This window comes from Saccopteryx leptura, chromosome 6, assembly GCF_036850995.1.
Source record: "Saccopteryx leptura isolate mSacLep1 chromosome 6, mSacLep1_pri_phased_curated, whole genome shotgun sequence".
NCBI lineage: Eukaryota > Metazoa > Chordata > Mammalia > Chiroptera > Emballonuridae > Saccopteryx > Saccopteryx leptura.
The window spans coordinates 159,656,360-159,679,250 of record NC_089508.1 but is presented as its reverse complement, the minus strand read 5'-3'; the positions used below and the strand labels follow the sequence as shown (position 1 = coordinate 159,679,250).

Sequence of the window (22,891 nt, the reverse complement as noted above, 5' to 3'; positions counted from 1 at the left end):
AATACATATTATATCTACTTCCTCTGAAAACATGGTGCCACATGTCTTCTTCTCTTGCTTTTAGATTTTACTTATTGAGGTTTAGAGAGAGGAGGGTGGGGGGAGAAGGGGAGAGCACCAACTCACAGCAGTTGCTCCCTGTATGTGCCTTGCCCAGGCAGGCCCAGGGTTTTGAACCCGTGATCTCAGCATTCCAGGTCGGATGCTTTATCCACTGCGCTACTGCAGGTCAGGCCATGTTTTCTCATTTAATCCTTATCATAACCCTGTGAGCAGGGATTATAACCCCTTTTTATAAATTTGGGCCTTGATGCTTGTGGAAATTGGGATTTATCTGGAGTCTCCAGCTGGTAAGAAGCAGGGTCACGATTCAGATGCAAGCCTGGCTGGCTCTCTCACACACACACCTTGCAATGAGCAGGCTGCCGTCTTTAATGCTTTCTTTCTGTTTATCCGTTATATGACTTATTTTGCACAGTAAATGACGTATACTCTTACGAGCAGGCAGAGTTTAAAACTTAAATATATAAACAAAACAAAACACCAAGGCAGTAAGCCAGCGCGTACAGTCTCTGGAAGGAATGGAATGAGTGAAGGAAAGATAAGAGGAGGCTCAGCAGCCCAGCAGCCTAACTCTGCCACTTCTCAGCCAGCTAACACTGGCTATCTCAGCCTTTCTAAACCTCAGTGTTCTCATCTGGCAAAAATTTTACCTGCCTGTATAGGATTGTTTGGGGATAGAATGAGATAACCCATGTAAAGGCTGCAACAGTGTCCTGTGAATCTAGCTGAGACAGTGTCATCACAAGTAATTGTGAAATTCATGACGCTGTAGTTCACAGGCAGGCCTAAGGGGCTAAGGCAGTGATCCTTGAATCTCTGAGCCTCAGTCCACTTCTCAAGGGCTGAGCCCTGCATTTTGCACTTTGAATGGTACCACTGCCACCTGGTGGCAGCATATCCTTCCTGTAGAAAAGGTCCCCTTAGCAGAGGTCCCCTGAACCAGCCAGAGCTCCCAGTGTCAGTGTCAACCCTCCCACTGTCCTGTGGCAACTTACCAGAGGTAGAAGTGGATGTTTGACTTCCAGCACAGCCTTGTTTCCACAGGGAGGAAAGGCAGCCTGTAGATCTGGGTGCCAGAGAAAGCTAACGAGGCTGTAGAAAGCCCCACTCACAACCTCCATCAGGTTTTCACAACGGAAACCTAACAGAGACTTTAAGGAGTAGTTTCTGGGTCATTATGGCAAAGGAGGATTTAGATCTGGAAAAGAAGGGAATCAGAGGCAGTGGTCATGAGAACTGTTGCATAAGACTCTTTTAAAAGAAGGGCTTTTTTCACAACAGCTCTAGAAAAAGAGGATATTTCATTAACACTCATTTGGCCCTGAAACTTCAAACTAGTATAACCCACTGGGGATAAAAGAGGAGGAGGAGGAGGAGGAGGAAGAGGAGGAGAAGGAGGAAGAAGAGGAGGAGGAGGAGGAGAAGGAGGAGGAAGAGGAGGAGGAGCAGGGAGAGGAGGAGGAGGAGGAGGAGGGAGAGGAGGAGGAAAAGGAGGAGGAGAAGGAGGAGGGAGAGGAGGAGGAGGAAGAAAAGGAGGAGGAGGAGGAGGGAGAAGAGGAGGAGGAAGAAGAAAAGGAGGAGGAGGAGGAAGAGGAGGAGGAGGAGGGAGAGAAGGAGGAGGAGGGAGAGGAGGAGGAGGAGGGAGAGGAGGAGGAAGAAGAGGAGGAGGAGGAGGGAGAGGAGGAGGAGGGAGAAGAGGAGGGAGAAAAAGGAGGAGGAGGAGGAAGAGGAATAGGAGGAGGAGGAGGAGGGAGAGAAGGAGGAGGAGGAGGGAGAGGAGGAGGAGGAGAGGAGGAGGAGAGGAGGAGGAGGAGGAGGAAGAAGAGGAGGAGGAGGAGGAAAAAAAGGAGGAGGAGGAGGAGGAGGAGGGAGAGGAGGAGGAGGAAGAAGAGGAGGAGGAGGAGGGAGAGGAGGAGGAGGAGGAAGAAGAGGAGGAGGAGGGGGAGGAGAAGGAAGGGAAAGCCCTAGGCAGACCTGCGCTAGTACTCTTGACTTCTTGGGGAGGTGTTTCCTTGTTTGGTTTCTTTCATTAGTCAACATTTATTAGGCTTTTATTAAATATTAAAAAATATTGTACCAAGTATGTAACATGCTCTATCTCTAAAGTAATTTTTTATTGTGATAAAATATATAACAGAATTCATCATTTTAACTGTTTTTAGAGTATAATTTAGTAGTATCAATTACATTCACCATGCTATACAACCACTGCCATATCCACTTCTTCAACTTTCTCATCACCCCACATTGAAACTCTGTACCCATGAAGCACTAACTCTCTAGGAGAGCTTTTCATTCAAGCTGGATGAGTTCTTTGGGAGAAGTGGCTGTTTATGCATTTCTCTTTCCTCCCAAACTTTTTTAGAGATCCTCTCTAAACTTAAAATTTTTTTTAACTGACCCTAAAAGTTTATGATCTATCCCAACCTGGCTCAGTCTTTTAGTGTGAGGGTAAAAAATACCTTCCAGGAAGACAGAGTGTTTTTGGAAATATTCTTGGGAATGGTCTCTGGGGCCTAGGGGTGACAGAGGCCCTGTCTTACCCATCCTTCTTTCCCTGCAGGCCCCAGCGCTGTCCAGCAGTGATGTTCCTGGCCGTATTTTCATTCCTAGTTACAGGAGGGGACCCAGCAGAGGCTTAGTCAGGCCTGTGTGTCATCAGCTTGAGGGCTGAGATAATGGAGGTGGGGAGGCTCTTCTCATTCTCTGAGTGGACTCAAGCACCTCAGGGTCAGAACCCTTGTCTGTTCATCATTTTCTCCCTGGGGTTCAGCACAGGGCTGCCCAGCGGGAAACATTCACTCAGTTAGCTATTAAATGGAATGACCTTTACCAACAGATTCCCAACACTTCAGCAAAGAAAACATGAAGTGGTCTCCAAAGACCACACTATCCCTTATAGGTATGCCACATGGCAGTCTGACCTGGACGAAGGGTAGAGGCTTGAGAGAGCACCAGAATGGTTTCAGCCTTGGCCTGGGCAGGAAACATTTAGGCTTAACCCCCGCTGAGCACGTGCTTTGGTTTATAACTCTGGAATAAGAGGTGAAGAAGGAATTGTCCCAGCTTAAATGGGTCCAAGGTAAGGTCAGTAGGTGGGACTTCTGCGCAGGACAGTTTTTTTTAATGTCACCACTCTGTTAGAGAGTGCCTCACTGGCCAGTTTTCTCCCTGAGGATTTCACTTAAAAATATGGACATGAATTTTTCTTGATAGTAACCTTGTTTTATTCCAAAAGTTGGCTGATGGGTCCTGTGTTCTCCTCTTCCTTGCTTCCCCCCTCTCAAATATCTGACCATTTGCCTTAAAGATTATAATGCATTCAAACCAGGCAGAATATGGAAAAAGGTTTTCAGGACAACTAATTGTCTCTGTTTTACATAATCTCATTTAAACTTCAAAACAAAAAAATGAAGACACACAGTCAGTGAGGTTGTGGGTAACTTCAATATGCCCATTTTACAGATGAGAACACTGATGGTCAGAGGAGTTAAGTGGTAGAGCTGGATTTGTAACCCTGTCTGTTTGTTGCCTGAGCTTAATCACTTACTCCTCAGTGCTCTTTGAATGCGGGAGGTAACCCCAGGTTGTAACTCTGTGGGTCTTTCTCTTGAGGTCTGAGATGATGTGGTTTGAGAATGAATGAGTGTGAGTGCGGAATGACTCAGCCCAGGATGACAGCATGGAAAATGTGGCCAGGCTCTGCTCGTGGATCACCTGTGGGTTATTACCTCCAGACAGTTGAAGAAGAAGCTCTGATAAAGAATAATAATACCTGTAAGGACTTCCTCATCGAAGCCATGAAATATCATCTGCTCCCTCTGGATCAGAGGCTCTTGATTAAGAACCCAAGGACCAAGCCCAGGACTCCCATCAGTTTACCCAAGGTAAGCCCCAGCCCAGTCACTGCCAAGAGTTAGGACTGTGTCCAGCAAAACTGGCCTTTCTCTCCTGCCTCCAAGCCATCCCTCACCCATGGCTGCCCTGCATCTTGGTTGCATTACGACCTAAGAGATGGAGTCTGCTGGTTCCTCTTGAATCTGCTGGTACCTCTCTTCTGGGCTCTTCCTTTCTTAAGAGTTTCAAGGTAAATCACCAGGGAGAGTTGAGATACCTCAGAGCTCTTCCCTTTACCTTTCTCTTGTTTCACATCATGGTTTGGGCTGTATTGCTTTTGGAAGAAGAATGGCCATGTGGGTTTTGACTTAGTGATAGCCATAACAGTCCTCTATCTAGGCCATTGTTTGAGTCAGAACAATTGTAGTCTGGTTCCTCCCCTCCCCGCAGAGCCATAAAGGACTATTAGGGCTGCCAGAAGAGAAAAGGGGCTCAAACAGTCTGACAGAAAATGGGTGTGTGGGGGGGGAGAAGATGAGAGCTGGTGAGCGGGCAGCCTCGGGAAGGGAAGACTGAGCACAGGAGGGGACCCCATGATCATGAGTCTGTGCAGGGTACTGGACGCTTTGGTTCCCTGCAAGTCTCCTCTCTCTGGTCCTCAGGTCCCTCATCTGCTGAATGAAAGATGCTACACTTACCTCTAACATCCTTTCTGGCTTGGCATTTGAGTAGCCTTCCTAGGATCCTAACATACGACTCTGTGAGGGAAGGTTCCAGCCATCCCAGGAGGAGAGGTGGGAGGAGAGGAGTAAGTCATGTTGGCTCATCGACTGCCTAGTAAGCAGCACCAGGGAATGATTTAGCCCTCGCTTCATCCTCTTCTTTCCGGCTGGCCGCTGTTCTCCTCACCTGCTGCTTCCCAGGAGGGTTTCAAGGGCTAGAGGAGTATGTTGTCTAAGACCAGCTCTCTTGGATTCTCCAAGGTTTTCGGTTCCTCTCTCCACTCTGCTCTGTGAGCCTGGATGATGGAAATATGTTGGCTGTAATGTGAACAAAGGTTACAAATGTCCCAAATAATAACAAGAACACTGATGTCTGTTGAATGCTTATTATGTGCCAAGCAGTGAGCTGAAGGTATCATGTGTCAATCTTATTTCATCCTCTCAACAACCCTGTAAGGCAGTGGTTCTCAAACTTTTTGAAGTTGGGGCACATTTAAAATCCTACAAATAATTATAGGTGCACTATATACAAATTTCTGAGAAATATGTTATAATAATTAAGTCAAATATTAAAGAAAAAATATAAAATCCAAGCGTGCTTTTATAGTAATTAAACGAAATAAATACGACAAAATTAAATTTATTCTGACATTAAAGAACGTTTTTATGTTACATTTTTTGAGTTATGCTTTTTAGAATTTATAAAAAGGAGGGATTAAAAAATAAAAAACAACAAAAAAGTTATCTTTTTATATATATAGATACATTCTTAGTAAGATTTAGTAAATTCAGCAGGTCCTGGCGCAAATGTGTTAAGTTTTTCCATTCTTGTGTTTATGAGAAACATGAGCCTGACGTGTCCTAGCGATTTCTTCAATGTTTGGGCATATATTTGAAAGGCAAACTCTCATTTCCTCATCAGAACATTGAAGAATTTCTCTCTTTTTACTCTTAATTGTGTTGAGTGTAGAAAATCCTAATTCACATAAATAGGATGTTGAAAATTGTAGTAAAATATTCAAAGCTCTTTTAGATATTGCCACATATTCTTCTTTTATAGACATCCAAAAGGCTTCAAGAGACAATTACTTATGTTTAATCATCAATCCAAAACCCCCACCATACATATCATCTAACTTGACACCAAACAAAGGCTAGAAGAAACTTGCCTCCAGTCTTTCCGGGGAACTTGGGGTGTAGTGTAAACAATCCAGCACCACAGCTTAACAGCCTTTTGCAACCTAATCAGGCAAGTGAGGGAGGGGGTTGGGCAGACTGTCAGCTTCCAGCCAATTCCCCACACCTCTGTCCCCCAAAAATCTAAACTCCAAAAACCCTGTTGGTTTTTTGGTCCCCAACAGGCACATATTTCTCTAGAATACCATAGGGCGCACCTGGAAATCTTCTAGGGCACACACTTTGAAAACCACTGCTATAAGGTAAAGGCAGTTATCCTAGTTCTACAAAGAGGAAACTGAGGGCCAGAGAGATTAAGTGATTTGGTCAAAGTCAACATAGCTAATATGGTGAACCAGTGTTTGACTTCAGTCTTTCTCACCCTGCACACCTGTTTTCTGAACCCCTGTCATCTGCACCTTGCTTCACCTTTGTAAATCTGAGAGTAGTACCTCCCTGTCGACCTCCTATTGTCCAATACTGGTCATAAGGGGCAGCCACAAGGCAAGGGTCTTGGTCTGACTGGCTACTTGCCAACAGACTGCATGTTGGCAGTCTGTTGTTTTATTTTGTTGAAATACCACACTGAAACTTCATATTTTTCAAAATGAAAATAACTCAGTTTCCTTTAATTATAAAAATATGTGATTATTGAAAGGTTACTATGATTTTGAAGTAAATTTTAAAAATCACCTGAAATCACTCTACCCAGGGACATCTCTGTGCACTTATTCACAGATAGATTAAATTGTACACTTTTAGGTAAATGGAATCTTACTACATAGATGAAAATCATTTTTTCTTCTACTTAACCATATTCTACACACTGCTTTAAATGTTACCAGTATAGATAAAATCAGCATTTAAGTTGTAATTAGGTACATGGTATTTAATTATACTTATGTGTCATTATTTATTTAACTGTCCTCTGTTGATGAGTTTGCAGTTATTTCCTTTGTTTAATATTATAAAAATTTCTTTGTCAGACATCTCTTTAAAGTTGCATCTTGTTTTAGTTTACATGTCTTTGTTAGTGAGATTAATCTTGGTTTCATATGATTATTGGCATTTGTATTTTTCTTTCTTTCTTTTTTTTTTGAATTCTGTTTATGTCCTTTGCCCATTTTCCTATTGGATTGTATTCTTTTTACCAAGGGATTTTAAGGGCTTTTTAAAAATGTTAAATAGGATAGACCTTTTAATGTATTTAAAATACTTTTTTTCTTAGTTTGCAGTTTGTCTCTAAACTTACAAATTTTTTTGAATTCTCCAAAACAGTTTTTAAGTAGTAAGATTGATTGAATTTTTTCTTTGTAGCTTAAGTTTTGAATCATACTTAGAAATGTTTTCCCTACTCTGAGATTAAAAAAAAAATCCTCCCATTTTTTTGTTTGTTTTTGTTTATTAATTTTAATGGGGTGACATTGATCAATCAGGGTACATAGGTTTAGAGAAAACATCTCCAGATTATTTTGACATTTGATTATGTTGCATACCCATCACCCAAAGTCAAATTGTCTTCTGTCACCTTCTATCTGGTTTTCTTTGTGCCCCTCCCCTCCCCTCACCCCCTCCCTCTCTTTCTACCCCCACCCCTTGTAACCACCACACTCTTGTCCATGTCCCTGAGTCTCATTTTTATGTCCCACCTATGTATGGAATCATATAGTTCTTAGTTTTTTCTGATTTACTTATTTCACTCCATATAATGTTATCAAGGTCCATCCATGTTGTTGTAAATGATCCGATGTCATCATTTCTTATGGCTGAGTAGTATTCCATAGTATATATGTACCACATCTTCTTTATCCAGTCATCTATTGAAGGGCGTTTTGGTTGTTTCCATGTCTTGGCCACTGTGAACAATGCTGCATTGAACATGGGGCTGCATGTGTCTTTATGTACCAGTGAGTTTGAGTTTTTGGGGTATATACCCAGTAGAGGGATTGTTGGGTCATATGGTAGTTCTATTTTTAATTTTTTGAGGAACCACTATACTTTCTTCCATAGTGGTTGTACTACTTTACATTCCCACCTATTGGATTGTATGTTTTTTTACCAAAGGATTTTAAGGGCTTTTTAAAAATGTTAAACAGGATAGACCTTTTAATGTATTTAAAATATTTTCTTCTTAGTTTGCAGTTTGTCTCTAAACTTACAAATTTTTTTGAATTCTCCAAAACAGTTTTTAAGTAGTAAGATTGATTTAATTTTTGCTTTGTAGCTTAAGTTTTGAATCATACTTAGAAATCTTTTCCCTACTGAGATAAAAAAAAAAAATACTCCCATGTTTTCTTTAACCCTTTCAGTAGTGAGTTTTTTCATGTTCACTGACACCCAGGAGGGAGTTGTTTTTCAAAAAATGAAATTAGTTTCAGTTACAGTTTTATTAACTGCATGTTTTAAAAGCTGCATTAAAAGCATGTTTGTTTGATAACCAATTTATGAAAACAAGAAGAACATATATTTGCCTTTTTTTAATGTTGCTTACACATTTTTTTTTTTACAGAGACAGAGAGAGAGTCAGAGAGAGGGATAGATAGGGACAGACAGACAGGAACGGAGAGAGATGAGAAGCATCAATCATCAGTTTTTTGTTGCGACACCTTAGTTGTTCATTTACTGCTCTCTCACATGTGCCTTGACAGTGGGGCCACAGCAGAACCCCTGGCCCAAGCCAGCGACCTTGGGTCCAAGCTGGTGAGCTTTGCCCAAACCAGATGAGCCCGCGCTAAAGCTGGCGACCTTGAGGTCTCAAACCTGGGTCCTCCACATCCCAGTCCTACGCTCTATCCACTGCGCCACCACCTGGTCGGGCGCCTTACACATTTTGAGATAAATCGATCATACTCTGGATGGTCAGGAGGCACAAGGACGTACATGAACATTCGTACTACTCAAAGGGTTAAGTACTTTTATGCTTTCTGGTTCACACTGGAAGTATTTAATGCACTTAGAATTTATTTTGGTTTATGGAGTGAGGATAGCAATACATCTTTCTTTGTATTGCAAATCATGAGCAAGTTGCCCCTAAGTCATTTTATTAAATAATCTCCCTCTCTCCCATCAATTTGAATACCACCTTCATTACGATATAAATTTCCTCAAGCTTTGTGTCTTGAGATTATTGATTCTGTGGTGCCCTGTTGTTTTTTTATGGAGGAGGCTTTTTCCATCCTGGGTTTTCAGCAGGCTTGTTGCATGTCTTTGTGACTCTTCTCTTTGGAAACTCAGACTGTTTGTTATCAGGTTAATGGCATCTTTTCCTGGGAAGTATATTCTGGAGCTTAGGAAATGGTGCAGAGCTGGCCCACTTTCTTTGCGTGGAGACCGTACTTAGTGACCTCTCCTCTCCTTCTCTAGAGTCCGCACCTAGCCTTTGCTACAATACCTACAGAAGGACAGATTTAGAAGTGAAAACCAGTTTGTCTGAGCCTGGACTAAGTGTGCTGAGACACCCCCTCTCCTTGCCTGCCAACCTTCCCAGCTATTGTCTGTAGTTGAGAAGAGCCTGCCTCTTGTTTCAGGAGGCCAGTTTCCCCCCTGTGGCCTGTACTCCTTAGGAACCATTTATTTTCAAAATGAAAATGTTTAGATTCCTGGGTACATAGCCTTCTGCTATGTATTTGAATCTATTTGAAGGAATTTAAAAAACAACAAAAAAGGCATTGCTGCTCTTTGCCTCATTGTTCCCTGACTTTAATCCTTGAATGACTCAAGGTTAGACTTATTGTTCAACTTGCTTCTCAAACTCTATTCCTGTCCCCATTGTTTGGGCAGCTAAATTTAATGAGGGGGAGCCCCTCTGTGGGTTTGAGGAATGGGGTGTGTGAGGGAATTTATCACTTGAGGATTATCAAATTGTACTTTATCTCATTAAATCATCATTATAGGTCAGTACTGTTCATATCTAGGTTAAGTCACTTGGTCAGTTACATAGCCAGTAATTGCAGAGCTGGGGTTTGAACCCAAGTCTTCTCTACTCCAAAGTCAGTGACTGCTTTTTCTTATACCAGACTGTCTTCCAGGGACAAGTTTTCAGGTTTTGGTGGCAGATTAAAAGGATTCTTTTTTCTCCTCTTTTTTTCTTTTTAATTATCAAAATCTCCTTTAATTAAAACATAGGGTCCCATTCACCTCATTGATAGATGTATTTCCAATACATTTATCTTTTTTAAAATTAAAATTAATCTTTTTCCAATACATATTCTTTTTTAAAATTAAGACTTGATATTTTTTGAGCAGTTTTAGGTTCACAGCAAAATTGAGGGGAAGATACGGAGAGCTCCCCTATACCTCCGCCCTGATGCCTGCCCATCTTCCCCTTATAACCAACATCCCAGATTATTTTCTCTTAAATTCAGACTTATGAAGTATAATAATTTTATGCATGGTAAAATTCCTTTTAGGGATAGAATTTGATGTGTTTTGACAAATGCATCGTCATATAACCACTATTATAATAAAAATATTTTAATCACTACAAGAAGTTCCCTTGTGCTGCTGTGTCGTCAGTCTTTCTGCCATCCCCACCTGTGGCAGCCACTTCTGATTTCTCTCCTTATACTTTTGTATTTTCTTGACTGTCATATAAATGGAATCATGCCATGTGTAGGCTTTTGAGCTTGCTTGCTTTCTCTTAGCATAATGCTTTTGAGATTCATCCACGTTGTTGCATGTATTGGGAGTCTGTTCCTTTTTATTGCTAAGTAATATTCCACTGTATGGATATACTATAATTTACTTATCCTTTCACTAGTTGATAGAAATTTGGGTGTCCAGTTTTTGGCTATTACAAATAAAGCTGCTTTGAACTCATGCTTACAGATGCACTTTATAGATCTCTGTGTGGACATATATTTTAAATTTTCCTTGTGAAAATGCCCAGGAGTAGGATTGCTGGGTTATATGGTAAGTATATGTTTATAAGAAATTCTAAACTTATTCAAGATGATTGTACCATTATACATTTCCATCAACAATGAACAAGAGTTCCGTCACTTTACAGTCTCCCCACTACTTGTATTATGTATTTTTAAAAATGTTGGCCATTCTAGTACATCTCATTGTGGTTCTAATTTGCATTTGTTTAATCACTAATGATGTTGAGCATCCTTCTTCTGCTATTTGTCATCTGTATATCTTCTTTGGTAAAATCTGTTCAGATTTTTTTCTCCATTTAAAAACTTGGGTTATTCTTTTTGAATTGTACTAGTTCTTTATATGTTAGAGATACAAGTCTTTTTATCAGATATATATTTTGCAAATATATGACTTGTCTTTTCATTTTCTTAGCAGTATCTTTGGGAGAGAAGTTCTTAATTTTACCCATTTTTTTTGTTGTTACAATTTATGTATTTTGTGTTTTATCTAAAAAATCATTGCTTAATCTAAGGTCACAATAATTTTTCTTCTATGCTTTTTTCTAAAAATTTTAGTTTTAGGTTTTACATTTAGGTCTGTGATCCATTTTGAGATTTAAAAAAATATATATGGTATATGAGGTAAGGGAGCAAGCTTCATTTATTTTGCATTTGAACATACAGTTTTTCCCACAGCATTTATTGGAAAGATTTTCCTTTCTCCATTGAATTATGTTGGCACCTTGGTTGTAAATAATTGACTGTATATGTATTGGTCTATTTATGTACCCTATTCTGTTGTTTGTATCTATTTGTCTATCTTTACACTAATACTGTGTTGCCTGGATTACTAACTTTATTGTAAGTCTCAAAAGCAGACAGTGTGAGTCCTCCAGTTTTGTTCTTCAGTGTTGTTTTGGCTGTTCTAAATTATTTGTATGTCCATACAAGTTTTAGAATCATATTGCCTATTTCTATAGAAAAGCTTGTGGGGACTTTGGTAGGGATTGTGTTGGATTTTTAGATTAGGAGGAATTGATTTATTAGTAATACTAAGTCTTTTGATTCATGAACACAGTATATATTGTCATTTATTTAGGTTTCCTTTACTTTCTCTTCGCAATGATTTATAGTTTCCAGTGTATGGGTCTTGCATGTCTTTTGTTAGGTTTATCCCTAGGGATTTTATAGTTTTTGGCACTACTATAAATGTTTTATTTTAAAATTCCAGTTTCTAATAGTTTATTGCTAATATGTAAAAATAATTGGTGAGAAATCTTACTTAGTAAAGTGAGGCCAGGATGACGATGGCTTCATTTGTTTTGGGAAAATATGGGCAGGAGATTACTGAAAGCCCCAATGCCACTTCAGGGAGGGATTTAGGGTTGTTTTCTAGAGTATTAGATGTTCACTAAACTAATTCCAAGATCTCAGGTGTTCATCTATGTCCTTGGCATATAAACTCTAGTATGACACAGAGTAAGCAATAGTAAAAGTTTTTATGAGTGAACGAGATACTTTTAAAGAAGAAATAACTAATGGAGATTTTCTGAGCGTTTCTATTACCCCTAGTTGTTTTCCAATGCTTTCAGCATTTATACTTCTGGTTTTTCATGGTGGTAGTGAGGATTTATGTCCTGTTTTGATCACTAGTATAGATTGACCCTAGAACATTTAGTTCAGTCCATAAGTCCAATATTGAATGAATTCAGTTGTCATTCCTGGGGTTATATGGGTTATAAAACACTTAGATTAAAAAAAATCCAGCAATAAACCATAAACTACCATGCATGCATTAACTCAGTAATTTATACACTACCATTGAGTCACTAATTTCCAGGCACTGGGTTAGTCACAAAGTCTAATATGAGCCAATCCCTTCCTCAAGATACTCCAGACTGGGCAGAGGAGAGCTAGATATAAGGGACAATTACTAGGGACTGTATAAGTGCCCCATGGAGGTATGGGCAAGGCACTCTAGGAACAGGGAGTGGGCAAGGGGCTAGGGAAAGCTCTCTGCAGAAGCTGAGCCTGAGCTGTCTCCAAGGTCAAATGCAGGTTTTCACTGAGAGTGAACATCCAGAAACTGGTGTAGATGACTGCAGGGAGAACTGGCTCACGGCATTTGATGGCCCTTAGAGTAATTTGTTCTGTGCTTTGTTGCTTTTTTGAATCATTGTCCTTATCATCAAAGGCATTAGTGATGATACAAGCAGGATTGTCTAAATATAGCTTCCTTGTGCTTTAGACAAGCACTTTATATACATGATCTCATCTTGATAACAACTCTGGAAGTTCTAATGTTGGAGAAAAGTGAGATTCAGTAAGATTGAATGACTTGCCCAGCTAAGTGGCTGCATAAGGGCTTGGATCTAGGTCTGGTCAACTCGAAGTTTATGCTTTATAGAGCTGCATAATATATATTAACCCCCAATGCTGACAATAGCTGATCTCAATTTCTGAGCACTTAGCATATGCCAAACATTGGGCTCAGTGATTTACATTTATTATCTCACAGGATTTTCAAAATTGTAATTATCCCCATTTTACACATGAGGAAATTGGGTCTTGGGTTACGTCACCTACTCATTATGTATTAGTTACCAATTTCTGCATTACAAATTACCCTAACTTTGGTGGCTTAACACAGCAAATGTTATTATCTCACAGTTTCTGTGGGTAAGAATTCCAGAGTGGCTTAGCTGGGTTGTCCTGGACAAGGACCTCTTATAAAGTTGCAGTAGCTGTTGGTTAGGGCTGCAGTCACCTCAAGGCTGGTTTGGAAAGGATCTGATTCCATGTCAGTCTCGTGGTTGCTTGTAGGCCTTAATTTCTCACCCTGTGGCCTCTCAGTAAGCTGCTTGAGTGCCCTCATGACATGGCAGCTGGCTTCCACCATACTAAGTGATTCTACTGCAGGAAGAGAACAAGAGAGCATACCTAAGGCAGCAGCCATAGTCTTTGTAACCTGTTCTCAAAGTGATATCCCATCTCTTCTGCTGTATTTTATTTGTTAGATACAAGTCAAGTAAGTCTAGCCAACCTGAATGGGTGCGGAATTAAGTTTCATGTCTTGAGTGGAGGGGTATCAAAGAAATTATGATGTATTTTTAAAGAAAAGCACAATTAGTAAATAGCCAAACTGTGATTTAAGCCAAGGATGACGGACTACAGACCCTGTACTTTAACTGTTCTATTATACAACCTCCACATTTTACAGAAGCATTTCAGCTGGGTTCTTTGTGGAAAGAAACCCAATTCCTACCCCCTGGGAACTTAGTTTTAAGAGATCCCTCTGAGAAAGTAAGATAGAAATATATAAATAGCCAAATAAATAGAGAAAGAGGAGTTAGGAGATAATTGGGCTAGTTGGAAGAGTGGCCACAGGAATTCCAAAGGCAGAGTAGGTTGGGCTTTCATGAATTCAGTTCGGGTAGGCTTGCTGGTAGAGCCAACTTTGAGAAACGAGGAGGGGGAGGAAGACTTGTTCTGTTCTCAGCAATTCTCAACAGTGAACTTGCTTGCCATCCAAGCCCTCTCCTTGAAAGAAATAAGGCTCTACCTTGAGATAGCTGCAGACACTAAAAAGGGTGGGTTGTGTCTTTTTGAGCCATATATGCCCAGATCATACTGACACATTCTAGCTGGAACAGCTAATAGCATCATCTGGACTCCCACACATTCACCGCCTAGCACTTTCCCTGAGGCTGGTTGCCATGGACAACCAGGGGCTGTCTCCCAGCTGCTCAAAACACTCCTACGTTGCCCTGTTCCACAGCTTTTAGTAGAGAAATGAAGTTCCAGGAAAGTGCAAATGAATCCTTTGGTGATGTACTGAGCCTGGCACTATTCACTGTAATTTCAATTCAGTTGACATCTCTATTCAACTCTGATAATGATACCAGAAAGCCATTTGGGTGGAAAGTGGTGATGTTCTCTTGATTTGGGCTGTCCTGCTTTCAGTAGATGGTAATGGAAACAAGGCTGTTGACATGGTGGGTAGGATGTCTTCTCACCTGGGCCAGGCCCTTGTGTTGTTAGTACTGCTCCTCTTTCATCTTGGCTTTTTAAATGGACTCAGGCCACATTTGGAAAACACCCCATCATCATCTCTAGAATTAGTAGTGGTGCTCACTTTCTCATTCACAGATCATGTGTCCTTTCCTACCATTTATTGGGAGTCTGTTTTTTAGCAACTCCTTTAATAGTAATGGCAATGGTGCTGGTGTTGATCTAATAATAGAAGCTAACATTTAGTGTGTGCTGTTTACTAAGCTCTGTGCTAAGTATTTCATACCATTTAAGCCTCCTGATACCCATTTGAGAAACATTCTATTTTCCTGATATTATAGGCAATGAAAGTGAGGCTCAGCATGGGTAAGTGCCTTGCCCACGGTCACACAGCTATTTAGTGATTGGCTTGATATTTGACCCCAGGTGTGCCTGACTCTAAAGCCCATTTTCCCCCCTCCTGTCTTCTCCGGGTCTTGTTCTCACATTGCTGGTTCTCTAACCCCCATCTTCTCTGCACCTTGGCTGTCAGCCCTTGCCTGGAGCACCTGTTGCTCAGGAACCTGCTGTGACAAGTCTTCTGCCTCAACCTCAACATGCTCCTTTGGATGAACTCTTGGTGTTAGCCCTGCGGCCCCACGCACCAGGGTAAGAGAGAATCTTACTTCCTGCCCTGGCCCGAGGGACCGACTGGCTGGGCCTGCTTTCTGCCCAGCTCACCGGTCATGGAAGAGAGTTTGGACATCCCCTCTACTCTTGCCTGATGAAAAAAGTGTGCAGAGCCCAGGTTGTTCCTCATCTTGGTGGAGAGTCTAATGACTTATGGGTTTAAGGTTAGGGTGTTGGTCCACAGTATGCCAGAAAGCTCTGCTCTGTTTACCTACTGCTCCTTCCCCTGGCTAGTCTCTGATACCTCAGAGTGGTTGTCATATCATGACAAAGGACCAATATGCCTTCACTCCCATAGTCATACTAGTAAAGTCAGAATTACCCATGTGAACAAGAGCATTTTATATTTATTTAAAACCCACTGTGTTATGCTGGGAATGACATTTCCTCCCTAAAGAATGAGGTAGTCTTTCCATGGTCTGTCTCACTGATCTCTCTAAAGTACATGGCCATTTGACTTTCCAAAATAAGCTTGTTTTTCTTGGGAGTTGTTCAATAACCAGATGTACAGTTGAGCCTGGCTCATCCATGTTCTGTCAACCAGAACTCTCCATTCACCAGAACTTCTGCAGCCTTCAACACAGTGTCAATTAAGACTTGGGGGTAGGACCTTGAGGTGACCTGCAAGATGCCCAAGTGCATTGCAGTTCTTGAAAGTGATTAAATCATGTTCAGTCTAGCATGATCGTTATCTGGACCTGTTCTTTAGTTTATTGTGATTCCCATATAACCACTGGTAGTTCTTACTCAGGGTTACACTGAAGGATAAATGTTAAAAGTAGTGATGATTAAATAAGCTGATTTGATTTAGTAATTGCTATTAAAGGCATTACAAATCTTTAGTAAATTGGGATTTAAGGGTGTTGGGGAAAGAAACAAATATGCCTATTGAGCTCCCTGGGCCTGAGTTTTTCTGAAAATGTAAAATGAGGGCTTGCAAGAGCAAATGCTTCAGGTTTCTTCTTGCTCTGACATCCTGTCATCTTCTTAAATAGGCTAGAGGTTTATCATTGCAGAGATGTAATGCATGTGGACCTTGGGGAATACTCATTTTTGTCTAATTGGTTGCTAAGAGCAGGTATCCATGGAAACAATCCTTCATTAGTATTCAAGATTGGAAATTTATTCTTTTTACTCTGCACAATTGCGTCACGATGAATGTAGTGTGCCTTGTATGATGGCTTCTTGCAAGGACTGCCACAGAAATTGGATTTCTTATGCCTAGGAGAGAAACAAAGATACTTCTCCCTCGGCCTCAAGCTACCTCTGCATTTTCAGAAACCAATGGTCCTATTCCACAGAGCCTCATAATTACTCTTCCCAGATCATTGCACAAGTTTTGAATATTAAAAGTCTTCTCTTACCAGTGGTTTTATGAACTCAAAGGCAAGTTTATTGTGAAAATCTTGTCTGTATTATTTTTGTCTTTCTACTTATGTTTTACTTGAACATTGAAATTTTTGTATTTCTATAATTCTGTGTTATGAAAATTCTCGTAGATGGATGCTGGATTTTCTCCAGTGTGAATGTACCACCTGGTACCTCTGGTGGAGCATGGTTTCTGGGGTCAGCTTTCCTGAAAGCTTTGCCTTTTTTATTTATAGAAGAAGTCTGACAGCTTGTATAAAGAATAAGAAACTTTTCTTCTGGTAATTGAATCAAAAGATAGAAAAAATCTCTCTTTTTTCATCTTGTTTCTCCTTTGCATTTCTAAAATTATAATCTGGTGTCCAATATGTCTTAACCCAAGAAAATTACTTTGTGGCCTGTGTATTTTTTTTTTTTTTTTTTTTTACCATTTAATGGTGTATTTCTTTCATTTAACTCATTGCATGTGCTATTTACTATTTATTCATTCTTTAAAATAAACAACTGAGTCTTCACTTTGACCTAGCACCATAAAGGCCCTAGGGTTATCTTGGTGATTGAGGCAGATAAATTTCTGCCCTGGCAGGACTTGGTCTAGGAGGGGAGACAGAGTCTCCAGACAGTTAAAATACAACACTGGACAGTTTTAATGAGAGAACACAGGGCATGTGTGAGCTCAGAGAAGGGACATGTAACTCAGATTTGGAGGTCATAGAGGTCTTCTTGGAGGAAGTGACATGTAAGCTGAGACCTGAAAGATAAGCAGGTGGTAAAGCAGAGGGACCGGAAAGGGGGAGGAATATTTTAAGAAAAGAGAACGGCATATGTGGGGGTGTTGAGTGCCTGTGGTCTCTGCAGAAAAAACCCCTCAACCTTGCTTTGATTCTCCCTGGGCCCCCCCAATAAGATTTCAAATAAAATCTTTACAATAGCTTGATTTAATATCAGCTTTACCAGTACACAACCAGAGGGACAATGCAAGTTCCAGGTTTGTTTATGAATGCTAGGGAAGTCATGGTCCTGAATGACTTGAGCATTGTCTGAAGTTTGCCAAGAGGCTGTGTTCGTGAACCCCCCTTAAACTGTTCTTGGATGCCTATTTAAGCAAAGAATTTCTGGTGGGAAGTGGTGTAGAATTTAGCTTTCCTCTGAAAAAGGGCTGCTCTTGACACAGAGCAGTGGCCCCTCTGTGCCTAGGCATGAAGAGGAGTCAAATGGAGAATGTTCATTTCCAGAAGCAGCAGCCGCTTTAAGCCTGAACCACGTGTCCTGGGGTCCTTTGGGATGTTCCGGAAGTCAGAACTAAATTCTGAGTTGTTGAACATTGGTGACCCATTTGGCCACAGATAGCTGTGAACTACCTCTTATGACTAGTGGTGGCCCACATGGGCCTGAATCTGGAACCTTGGGGCTGACATGCTTGAGATCTTGAGCAGTGGTTGTCTGTCTCCTCATATTGCAGAAATGTTCATCTGAGGGGTATACTTCTGTGAGCTCACACAGATTTTGATGATCACATTTCTCCCCAAAAATATGATACATTGTGGGGAAGTAAAAAACACTACAGAAACTCATAATGGCAAAAATTGTTACTGGCATATCACCAGGAAATCCCTGTGGCTCATGAGTTAAAACAGTGGCTATCAAAGTATTAATCCTGGACCAGCAGCATCAGTGTCAACCAGGACCTTGTTAGAATGCAGATTCTTCTCGCTGCAGACCCACTGAATGAAAAACTTGGGAGGGCCCAGCAGTTTGTGTTTTATAAAGCCCTCATGGGGATTCTGATGTGCACTGAGGTTTGAGAACCATTGTAATAAATAAGACAGGCTACAGGTGATGAGAAAATCCTGTGACTTATATCATATTAATTGACTGCTTGTGTCTTCCACCCTTTACTCTCCACGTAAGAAAGTATCTGGGAAGGCCTAGTGTGTGAGAGCAATGTCATTTTGGGGACAGCCATGAATTTGTACAAGTTTATTAAAATAACCTATTGTTAACTTTGTTAGCTTGATTTTTATTATTAATAACATGACAAAAGTCACAACTAGTGATAGTGCAATTGAGTACCATAGTCCTATTACTGTAGCCAGAAACGTGGCATTTATTTATTTATTTATTTATACCATACCCTACACTAAGAAATGTGTAAATTGCTATCCAGGGGACACATATATGTGTGTGTATAACCAGAATGAATATTTCATGCAATAATATCCTTACTGTATTTTATGTGCTATTGTATTAAAAGTATGCTGGTTGCAATCCATTTAAGTTGATCTCATGACCCACTAATGAATGTGACCTGCAGTTTGAAAAGCATGGATACAGTGAGCTGTCTTTGCATGATGGGGCTGGCCTTGCCTCTGTCTCAGGTAGACTTGCTTTCAGTCTCTGTTCTGCCACTCTTAGCTGTGTGACCTTGGGCAATTTACCTATGTTCTCTGAGCTGTGCTTTTCTCCTCTGTTAATGGAGTTGATAATATCTACCTCACAAGTTGTAACGAAGAAATGACAACATACTTTATATATACAATGACTGGCAGTGGTAGCTATGTTACTTGGAAGTGGCAGTGTTAGCACTGTTTTCCAGAACATCATCAGTTGCATACCTTTTTGTGGTAGCCACCACAAGTGAGTGTTTTACAAATTTTTTCTATACTGCAATACCTTCTGTAGTCTGTGCATTCAGAAATATTTTTGAAATAATTTTACCTTAAAAACACATTCAAATTCTGCACTCTATTCTAAAATAGACTAAAATTTTTATATATTTTTTGGAATATTTTGTTTTGATCTAAAATTTAGTCTCCCTGCCCCAAATCCTTGAGGGCACTGAAATTGCAGAAGAGGCCATGAGTGTCTGCACGTACCCTAAACATAGCTCTGGCAATGGCATTCAGAAAGCCATTGCCTGATAAACCTTGTGTTGGTGTGTCTGTGGAAAGATGCTCATTAGACTTTCCTTGAATATTCATGCCTATTGGTGTTTAGGGGCAGCATCTTCATGTATGTAGCTCTGAAAACTGGCATCTCAGGACATCCATGGCTCCTGGGCAGTTAGCATGTGGAAATACTAGGGATTGGTCACCCATGAATTGGATGTCGGGGAGACCCAGTTAATGTCCACTTGTTTTTCTGGAGGTCATGATTGTGGTCGGTGGCCAGGCGCCCAAGGCGATTCGCAGTGTGGAGTGCTATGACTTCGAGGAGGACCGGTGGGACCAGATTGCTGAGCTTCCCTCCCGGAGATGCAGAGCAGGTGAGCAGCAGTCAGGCGTGGCTGCCTTCCCCGGCTTGCCTCTGCTTGGTCCAGAAGTCACACTCCACTCTTGTTACCCCGAACATCTGTGCATTACAGACTCCTCCTTTTCCTTCCCCACCTGGCCAGTTTCTAGATGTATCTTCTGGGGGCAGTTCTCACGTGCTTAGGGACTTTAAGCTAAAATTCAAGTATTTGCTTGAATCAAACAAAATTAGAAAAGCAAATAGGAAAATAAATCTAATGAATCCCATAATGACTTCCAAATATCTAAAGTTGGAGATCACCTTCTGTGGTGAGTTATTCATGTGACTACCTTGCTCTCCCATTATCACTCATCAACATGAGTCATCAGCTGCTGGAGCTGCCCTGAGTCCTTGGTTTCCTGTGCCACAGGTGTGGTGTTCATGGCTGGCCACGTGTATGCTGTGGGCGGGTTTAACGGCTCGCTGCGTGTGCGGACAGTGGACGTGTATGACGGTGTGAAGGACCAGTGGACATCCATTGCCAGTATGCAGGAACGCCGGAGCACGCTGGGAGCAGCCGTGCTCAATGACCTGCTCTACGCTGTGGGGGGCTTTGATGGCAGTACTGGTAGGTCCTAGACATGGTCCCCACCTGTCCCAGCCTGGGATATACCCTCCAGGCAACACTGGTTTGCTCAGCCAGTTCTTGGGCCAGCCTTTTGTCCATCCATAACTACTTCCCCAAGTACATACCCACCCTTTCTTCTCTCCCCACTTGGCTGCACAAAGAATATGTAACTGCCCGTGTGCTGTCATATCTGTGGCTCCAGGAAGGACTGTTTCTCCTTTTCAGTGGCTGGGAACCCGTTCATCCTAAAGATACGACTTAGAAAGAGAGCATGCTTAGCTGGAGGGTGTCTCAGGACACCCAGTCTTTGTCCACTGTCCTTTGTACTGCCCCACTGAATCTTTGCAAGGGTACACCGCTGCAGGAACATCCTCCTGCTCCTGGTCTTTATCGACCTTAAAAGTCAGAATCAGAAACTATTAGTGGACACGGACTTGGTGAGATGACCTCATTTCTCCTCATATCTCTAGGTGGTGTCTCTGCAGACAATAACTCTATTAAATTAAAAGACATCCTTTGGCACCCAGGGATATAAAAACAATATTTTTCACTTCTCTGAATTTTCATTTGTGTCTACAAGTTGGTGACCTTTGCCCCTTTGCCTCACTTACATATAATATAACTGCAGGGCCTCTCGCCCCTCGGGGGGCTGCCTCTAGGAGCAGGGTCTGGGAATAAAGAGAACCAAAGTAGTGCTTCTTTTTAGAATCCCTTAGGATTTTCTTTTGGCTATAATTAGAAAAACTGACTAAGGTGTGGCTTAAAAAATGAGAGATTTTGTTTTACTCATGAAGCAAGAAGTCTAGAGGTTGGCAGTTGCTGACTTGGTCCAGTTGCTCAAAAATATTGGGGCCAAGTTTTGTGAGAATCTTTTAGCCTTATCCTCATGATCACAAGATGGCTGTTACAGTTCCAGCCAACACATTTGTGTTCCAGGTACAAAAAGCAGGAAGGGGTGGCATCTGTATCAGAAAAGCAAAGGCTATTTCAGAAATCCCTATCAGACTTTCAGGTGGGTCACATTGACTTGGTCACCCCTCGCTGCAGAGGAGTCTGGCAAGGCACGTTTTCAGCTTCTAAGGTAGGTGAAGACAAGTGAAAGAGTATCAGAATAGATGTCTAGTGAGGCAACTTCAGATATTTATCCCGTTCTGTAGATTTAACGTACTTCAGTTATAGTCCCTGTCATCTCAGAGCCCACCCTGAGTCAGGTCTTAGTGGTCCCCTCAGTAGATGCGGTGCAGATGTGTTTCAGGCAGGTGCCGTGGGCCATGCAGTGAAGTGGAGGTGGTGCCGTTCCATGCACACAGGTTTCCAGCCCCCAGGTCTACACTCTTCCTCATCCTCACTGATTCTCAGTACAGCAAGGTGAGGCCTGGTGCCACAGAAATCTCACGAGTCTCTTGTCTCCCAGGCCTAGCATCGGTGGAAGCCTACAGCTATAAGACCAACGAGTGGTTCTTCGTGGCTCCAATGAACACGCGGCGAAGCAGTGTGGGTGTGGGTGTCGTGGAGGGTAAGGAGCAGCAGTGGGCGGTGGCCTGTCCCGGCCTCAGCTATGACCTTCTCCTGGTTCTCTGGCTTTATTCCTTTCATCGCCAGCTCTGAGTTGGGTACTAGTGTCCTAATTTAACAGTTGAGGAAAGTTAAGACTCAGGGATGAAGCTACTTGCCCAAGGCAAATAAGCAAAAGAATTAGGAAGACCCTGGAAGGGAAACACCCACTGGCTTGTCACTTTGGCTCCTTGTTAATAGCTCTTTTAGGGGTTGGAAAGGGGAGAAGGGTGGGGAACCCAGAGTTAGTATGTAACCCAGGAATATAATGTAGAGGGGCTGAGAGTTAATTGTTTAATTAATTTTGTCCTCATGTTCATATGTTGAACATTATCAGAGCCCTAAGTGATGTGGGCACCTCTTTCCAGGTCTGATTAGTCCCTGCAGGGCAGGTTGGTGGTAGAGTCAGGAAAGGTATGTTGTGGCATGAGGGACAGGGAGCGTTGAGGAGCGGCCCAGTTAGACAGTACTCCATAGTTTATAACTGGCTTTCACACCCTCATGTTGTTCCCCAAACTCTTCGGAAGGAGATAGGCAGGATTTAGATTTTCTCCATTCTCCAGAAGGGTAGACTGAGTCCCACAGGTTAGTTAATATCTCCGCCAGTCCTTGACCCAGGTCTAATGCAATGCTCTTTCCACTGTGCTACATTCCTGCAGACCATTTGAAAAATGCTAATAGGAGAAGTTTTATAAATATGTGTGAATTTAATTTATTAAAGCAGAGTATTATTTGGACTAAAACGTTGCATATTTTGCAGAACAACACTG

The 22,891-nt window shown here is 41.6% G+C and overlaps 1 protein-coding gene across 13 annotated transcripts in view; it reads left to right on the top strand.

Moving 5' to 3' along the window:
• The window catches only part of KLHL3 (kelch like family member 3), a 358,874-nt gene that overhangs the window by 316,643 nt on the left and 19,340 nt on the right, over positions 1-22,891 (top strand). For all 13 annotated transcript variants that reach the window (XM_066344557.1, XM_066344552.1, XM_066344549.1 and 10 more), the window contains 4 exons: positions 3,801-3,950; positions 19,856-19,973; positions 20,370-20,567; positions 21,982-22,083. In XM_066344557.1, the coding sequence (XP_066200654.1) occupies positions 3,801-3,950; positions 19,856-19,973; positions 20,370-20,567; positions 21,982-22,083 (568 nt within the window). The remainder of the gene's footprint in view (positions 1-3,800; positions 3,951-19,855; positions 19,974-20,369; positions 20,568-21,981; positions 22,084-22,891) is intronic.